The sequence below is a fragment of the Euprymna scolopes genome, chromosome 45 (genome assembly GCF_053919585.1).
Source record: "Euprymna scolopes isolate OS-2025 chromosome 45, ASM5391958v1, whole genome shotgun sequence".
Taxonomy (NCBI): Eukaryota; Metazoa; Mollusca; class Cephalopoda; order Sepiida; family Sepiolidae; genus Euprymna; species Euprymna scolopes.
In genome coordinates, this window is record NC_136526.1 from 62,311,323 (window position 1) to 62,319,007 (window position 7,685).

Here is a 7,685-nt window from a genome sequence, read left to right on the forward strand (position 1 = left end):
AGCTTAGTGTCAAGTTCCTGGTCTTTGAGGGGAGGATGCAGTGGGCAATCTAGGGCGCAGTGTGTTAGTGTTGTTGTTGGTTATCCATTTCAGCCATTTTAGGTAGTAAGCCGCTCTGCAGAAGTGTGTTTCTAGGTTGAACAGGGTGTTGTTGTTTACTTTTTGAGTAATGATGAATTTGGGTCCAAGGTTAAGAAGGTCTTTTTCTTAATATGTCAGGGAATTCATGAGGTCTGTGACTAAGGTGTGTGTTGCTTGTGGTGTGTGCGTACTGAGGTGTCTTCTTGTCTGAGAGTGTGTACAGGTTTGTATTTATGTAGCAGCCAGGTGAATTCATTTTTTTGTCTTTTTTTTTCAGTCTGTAGAGAGTGGTGATAGCATTTATCTATGGTTATTTTGTGTAGGTGCATGAGTTGTGGTCAATTCAGGCCTAGTGGTGTTGAATTCTTCAATGAGTTTGTGCAGTGTATGGTGGAGATGTTGTAAGAGTTTCTTCATGCAGAACGTTTGAATGAAATTTCTTGATGGTTTGAATTTCGTCAGACGGACGAATGAAGGAAGGTGTAAGTTCTTGATGGTGTTGGGGAGAATCTTGTGCTTGATGCAGTGCTTGATAAAGTTTATATCTTAATAATAGATGACTTTTAAAAAAAATTTTCCAGAACCCTACATATCACAAGAATAAGTTTTTTTCTTTTTTAATCAAAATTTTTAAAATTTAAGACGCACGATTTTCAAATATTGCTGTTCGTTAAATGTCATCTTTGAAACGTTATTCATTTCCTGATATTTTGTTATATTTTCAGTTAATAGTTTGTCCTCTTTTTCCGCTAAGCTCTATTAATATGCTCTCCCACCATTGTGCACAGCTTTCTGTGTGAGTTCTCATATGGTTTTTAAATTTAAAATATGTTGGACGTCTTAACACAAACTTCACAAAATTAGTGGTTCTTTTTTTTACGCTGTTTATTTGCAGATGATTGTTTGAATAAGAACTGGTTGAGTATGTTGTTCAAAAATATTGACATGAATAAGGTATCTTTAGATCTTAAACGGTAGTGTCGTTTAGGCATTTAATTTCTATGCACAGTGTGTTCTTCAATGTGTTTTTATGTTCTATCAATATATATTTTGAAGTAATTGTTTTCACAACTGGTATAATATAATGTTTTGTATGAATAGATATTTGAATGTAATTGTTTTCCCAGACTCCTCATACGAATAACGAGTATCTAAATTGTGTCTTCATATGTATTGTATTTGACGGCAAATACTTGACACACATATCACAAGAATAAGTTTTCTTTTTTTCAATGAAGTTTAATCGAAATTTTTTTAAATTAAGATACACAATTTTCAAATATTCCCGTTCATTAAGTTCTCATATGCCTCTTAAATAGTGATAGAAAATAAGTTTGAAACATGTTTCTTGGTGTCTATGAGACTTTACTCATTACAGGCAACAGTTTTTCTTGTTTGGGTGAATATCCAACTTCGTGCTGTTACCTAAGGCAACATAACTGGGGGAATGTGCACCATATTTCGTGAAAATATTGGCTAGCTATATTAAGGCGATTTATTCTGGAAAGATTACTATGTGATTTTGAATATTTAGTCAAAGTCTACTTGCAGGGAAAAGTGTCCTGTCAAGTTTCCATGACATATCGCTGTCTAGTGAGAGACCATAGACACCAGTGGATATTGTCTAATATGTTCTTTCTGTTTAGTAGGCATTAGAGTTCTCTCCTCCACTGTGTGTTCGCATATGTTTTTTTAAAGTAATTTTTTTAAAAAACGAACATTGACATAATTCACAATAATAAGGTTTCTCTCCAGTGTGTGTTCGCATGTGTATCGTTACATTAGTTTTATGTGCAAATGCTTTACCACAAACTTCACAAGAATAAAGTTTCTCTCCAGTGTGGGTTCGCATGTGTGATTTTACTTCATCATTGGTTGCAAACGCTTTATCACAAATTTTACATGAATAAGGTTTCTCTCCAATGTGTATTCTTCGTAGGTGTACAGTAGCGTGAGTTTTTTGTGTAAATGTTTTGCCACATACTTCACAAGAAAAAGGTTTCTCTCCAGTGTGGGTTCTCATGTGGTATTTGAACTCAGTAATAGTTGCAAATGCTTTATCACAAACTTTACACGAATAGGGTTTCTCTCCAGTATGTGTCCGCATGTGTTTCACAGTATCAGATTGGTGTCTAAATGCTTTTCCACATACTTCACATGAATAAGGTTTGCCTTCAGTGTGTGTTCTAACATGTGATTTTAATTCAGCATTGTTTACGAATGTTTTATCACACATTTCACAAGAAAAAGGTTTCTCTCCCGTGTGTATTTTTCGCATATGTATCACAACATAGGATTTGCTTGCAAATTCTTTGCCACATAGTCTACACGAAGACGTTTTCTCTCCAGTGTGTGTTCTCATGTGTTTCGTTGCATTACTTTGATGTGCAAATGCTTTACCACATACTTCACAAGAATAAAGTTTCTCTCCAGTGTGTGTTCGCATGTGTAATTTTAGCTGATCATTGGTTGCAAATGCTTTATCACAAGCTTTACATGAATAAGGTTTCTCTCCAGTGTGTGTTCTTCGCATGTGTGCAATAGCATTAGTTTTTTGTGTAAATGCTTTGCCACATATTTCACATGAATAAGGTTTGGCTCCAGTGTGTGTTCTAACGTGTGATTTTAATTCAACATTGGTTACAAATGTTTTATCACAAGCTTCACAAGAAAAAGGTTTCTGTCCAGTGTGTATTCTTTGCATGTGTATTGTAGCATAAGGTTTGCTTGCAAATGATTTGCCACACACTTCACATGAATAAGGTTTGTCTCCAGTGTGTGTTCGCATGTGTATTGCAACATGGGATTTTTGTGTAAATGCTTTGCCACACACTTCACAAGAATAACGTTTCTCTCTGGGGTGCTTTTGCAGGTGCTCCTTAGTTTCAGAATAATTTGAAGATGCCATACTTCACACGTGTTTAAACAAGACCTGGAACATTCTCTTCCACACACTTTACAAGAATAAAGTTTTCTCCCCTGTGTGTTTTCAAAGGATATAGCACAAAAGTCACAAATTTTATTATGTACATTTAAATTTGTATAAGAAAAATACTTGAAAATATTTGTAACACACTACTGAACAAGTACGTTTCTATTTCATGTAAATAAATATTTTGCAAAAATAGTTTTATTTAAAAACATGAATTCCTTGTTATATTCTTTTGCATGTGTTGAATTACGTAAAAAATACTGATAAACACTAAAGATTCTAAGCTTCCGAAGAATAAGTCTCTTTCCACTGTGTAAAACCTTTAACCGTAACTTGGCTTTTCATGAATTAAAATATATTGAAGCTTATGTTACAACTGAACTGCAAAATAATCTACTCTTTATTGCTTAGAATATATCGATTTTTTATAAAAGAAAATCTACTTTGCTCAGAAGAGAATATGATAGTCACTAAAATTATTTAATATTCAAAAGATAGCAGGTGTATGCGAATGCAACTTTATGTTTCTCTTTGTTTTATATGGCAAGCTTGTTTAATATATAAGTATGTGACATTATGAAGTGACATGATAAAGTGGTCATAAACATGGACGGTTGCATCCAAGTTCAGGTTTTGTCAGGGTTACTGTATCATGTTTAAGAATGCCCTTAAGGTATGGCCCATATATTCACTCCTTATATAGGTTAAATATTAGGGTAGACTAGACTGTCAAGTCATGTTTTTATCCAAGCATTATTTTCAATTATTATGAATGTCTTGCTATTAAATCTGAGCCACTCTGATTCAATAGATGTGCAGGTTAGGATTGTACGAACCTTACTTCACAATAGACTTGCTGTGGAAATACCCTTGCAGGGGCTATCATTTCTGCAGGTTGATTCGTCGATATTCTTTATTGCAAAGAAAGAGAAGAATTCCACTCAGAAGACTAAAATATTTATGTTAATTACATGAGTTTATTTTCCACTGTAACTGTTATCTGTGAACAAAAAAGAAATAAAATCATACAAATTTTACAAAAGAATAATAACTTATATGCATTAAATCAAACAAAAAACAATAATATTCTGATATTATTGAATGTTAATTAAAATTCAAAACGGGTTAATAATCACAAACCTTCATCAAGTGATTTACTTGTTCACTAGACAAAACATCTCAATTTATGTCCAATATTGTGTCACTCTTCAAACTGTCATAAGTAAACCTTCCATAAATCTATATAATATTCAGCTGGTTGATTCCTTAGTTAATCCGTGCATTACGATTTCAGTAATTAGATACAGTCAAAACTAGTTACTGGGCAATCTTGTTTCATCCATCCATATACCTTGAGCCCTTGGGGGGGCATAGGCCACCTACAAGTTTTGTAGATGTTTTTGTAGCAAGGAGTTATTTTTACAGGATGAGGGTGCTGGCCCTGCGCTCAACCTTACCAGAAGGTACATACAGCGCCTAGCCTTCCCAAATGGTTACCCATCTCGTGTTTTTTGTTCAAGTTTGCTAAAGTAAAAGGGAACCGTAGATTGGAGTTCAATCGAGTACTTACCATGAAAATAATGATAGAGAAGAGACAGGCTCGCAATATCTCTTCTGTGGGAAATAGGTTGCAGGAAAGAAAAAAGGGCATGTTGGTCATTTACACAATGATGACGTCAATGTTAAAAGTTGCTGACATTATTTTGTACAAAAGAACATTATTTTGTACAAAAGAACATTATTTTGTACAAAAGAACGTTATTTTGTACAAAAGAACATTATTTTGTACAAAAGAACATTATTTTGCACAAAAGAACATTATTTTGTACAAAAGAACATTATTTTGTACAAAAGAACATTATTTTGCACAAAAGAACATTATTTTGTACAAAAGAACGTTATTTTGTACAAAAGAACATTATTTTGTACAAAAGAACATTATTTTGTACAAAAGAGTGTCATGCAGAATCTTCTTGTATGTTCCTTTCATTGATAAAAGCAAATTAGATAAAAAGAAATAAAATATTTACATGTCTTTCCGTGTCCATACCAACTCTTGTGTTTGGTTTTATTTTGTTATATATACTTTTCACACAGGAACCCATTGTTTTTAAAAGATTACGAGCCAGGGGTGGAGTCTGTTCTTATGATGACAAGTGAATTATTAATGGGTCTGATGGATAAGCAGATTTTTAGAATAGCATCATGCAATATCTCCCTTTGCTGATCCGTCTCAAGAGTGTGTATGACAAAAGCAGTTTTCTGTTCTTCTTGATAACATCAGCAATGAAGGACTTAATTATCTTCAAAAGCAAATCTTTAAACAAAGACGCTTTCTGCTGCACATGCAAGAAGGATCAATCTTGACATGTCGTGTGGCTTCATTCAAGAGCATTATGGCTGGAAAAAGCAGGTATGATAGCGTTGCCAATATGATATTGAACGGAAGGCTTGAAATGGAAGAGAGAATTTATGTCAAACAAGGGTTGGCTTAGAATTGTCCTTAGCAGAGCTTTTTATAGACTTGAATATGAAGTTTGCTTATCAGTGAGGTCATCAAGATTAGTATGTGAATGGTTTTTGCCAATGTCAAGTTGTGAAATTTTATTTACTTTGATTTAACAACTTAATAAATAAAACTTAATAATTAAAACTTTATAAATTAAACTTTACAAATTAAACTTCATAAATAAAACTTAATAAAAAACTTAATAAAAAAACTTAATAAAAAAATTAATAAAAACTGACAAAACACAGTAATATAATAGACTCAGAACATGAGGAAGCAAAAAGTCGAAAAAAAATTTAGTGATTTACAGATGTGTCATTCACTATTTATAACTGATCGACAGAACAAAGTATTTGAATAGTTTTTGCCAATGTCAAGTTGTAAAATTTTATTTACTTTAACAACTAAATAAAACTTATTACAAAAAAATTAATAAAAACTGACAAAACACAGTAATATAATAGATTCAAAACATGAAAGTCGAAAAAAATTTTAGTGATTGTGAGAGTAACATACAAATACATTAATACAAAGAAAAATATAAATATTAACAAATAAAAAAGGTCATTAGTTGGTTATATAATTGTGTTTTTCTTTTAAAGTTGATAAAAGATTTAATTGAAAATCAGATTCTTATCCAAAGTTTAATCTGATTAAAAACAACAAAACAGAAAAAACTTTATTATGCATGGAACAAAAATGTCAGCTTCAAAAAATGTCAGCTTCAAAAATGTCAGATTTAAAAAATGTCAGATTCAAAAAATGAATTAATTAAGAGAGCTGAGTTCTTTTTTTTTCTGTACTAGAAAACTATTCACACCTGTGAATATACTATATCTCTATAAAGTCATCATTCGCCAATGTAGGGAGTATTGTTTCTACATCTGGGATGCTGCATCTATTACAGGTTCCTTGCTCTTAGACAGAATTCACAAAATCTAATAGCTCCCTGTTCTGATCTCTGTTGCTTAATCACATTAATTTAGAGAAAAAATATTAAAAAATAAAAAAGTTTATAAGTTAGTAATAGAAATGTGTTTTTATTTCAGAATTGATGAAATATTTAATTAATGAAAATGTTATTAATAAAAGATTTAATTGATGAAATATTTAATAAATGAAAGATTTAATCGATGAAATATTTAATTGGTGAAAAATTTAATTGATAAAAAATTTAATTGATAAAAAATGTAATTGATGAAAAATTTAATTGATGAAAAATTTAATTGAAAATAAGGTTCTGAGAGTATTCTATTTCATTCACTCATGTATTGGGTATTGTTTCATCATCTGATTTCTATCACTTGATTTTTGCTCTTAAACAGGGTCCAGGAAAGAATCTCAAATCTGATTGGTGATGCAGTGTCAACCAAACTCCAATTCCACAATGCTGCATCCTATTTATAAGTATTCACATATTCTGTCCCACGGATGTTAAAAAATGAATGGAGACTTGCTAGCACATGTTCCTCTAATTAAAGCACAGCTAAAATAAGGGGCATTAACGTTACACTAGGTGGGGGACATCTCATGAGTTAGACTCTCATTTTAAATGGTGAAAAGCAATCAAAAAACAAGACAGCTGTTGCTAGTAGGAGGGGGTCATTGTTTTAAAGAAGCATGATAGTTTTTTTTTTAGCATTGAAGCGAGCAGGAAAAGGAGTAGACACAGAGGGTGATTCCTATCGACATAGTGAATTTTGCTGCTTGCCAAGAAGTGGGCATCCCACTGTTAACACAGTAAGAAAAATAGTGGGAAGAGCAAATTTAATTAAGAGTTGATCCTCTTGGTGAACAAAGAATTGCACAAAATGAAGCCACCAATGAGGTCATTACTTCCTTTTTAAATTCAACCTGTGTGTATGTCAGAAACGTCATCGTTAATGAGAAACTTACATAAGGTACGTTCTAGTTTTAATAACAACAGGAATAAGAAGACGCTTCCCTCATAAAAATTTAATTCTTCATACTTTCATAAATAGAAATATTTTCAGGACTCTTGTGCTACAAAGGATTCCGCAACTAACTCCCCCAAAATGCATTGTTTTTTTCAGTGTATTATTATTCATCGAACTACTGTTCTCATCTTGAGTGATTTTTACAACGTTTTGGTCGATATAAACTCCGACTTTCTTCAGGTGTATCTTGTCAAACTCTGGAATG

At 32.2% G+C, this 7,685-nt stretch overlaps 1 protein-coding gene across 1 annotated transcript in view; it reads right to left on the reverse strand.

Annotated features, from left to right (window-relative positions):
• Positions 1 to 2,992, reverse strand: part of LOC145269828 (uncharacterized) — a 5,638-nt gene extending 2,646 nt beyond the window's left edge. Inside the window, exon 1 of the mRNA XM_080125544.1 lies at positions 1 to 2,992. This exon is cut by the window's left edge and continues 2,646 nt beyond it. Within this exon, the coding sequence (XP_079981670.1) occupies positions 1,724 to 2,989 (1,266 nt within the window). The 5' untranslated portion in view covers positions 2,990 to 2,992 and the 3' untranslated portion in view covers positions 1 to 1,723.
• Between the last annotated feature and the right edge of the window lie 4,693 nt (positions 2,993 to 7,685).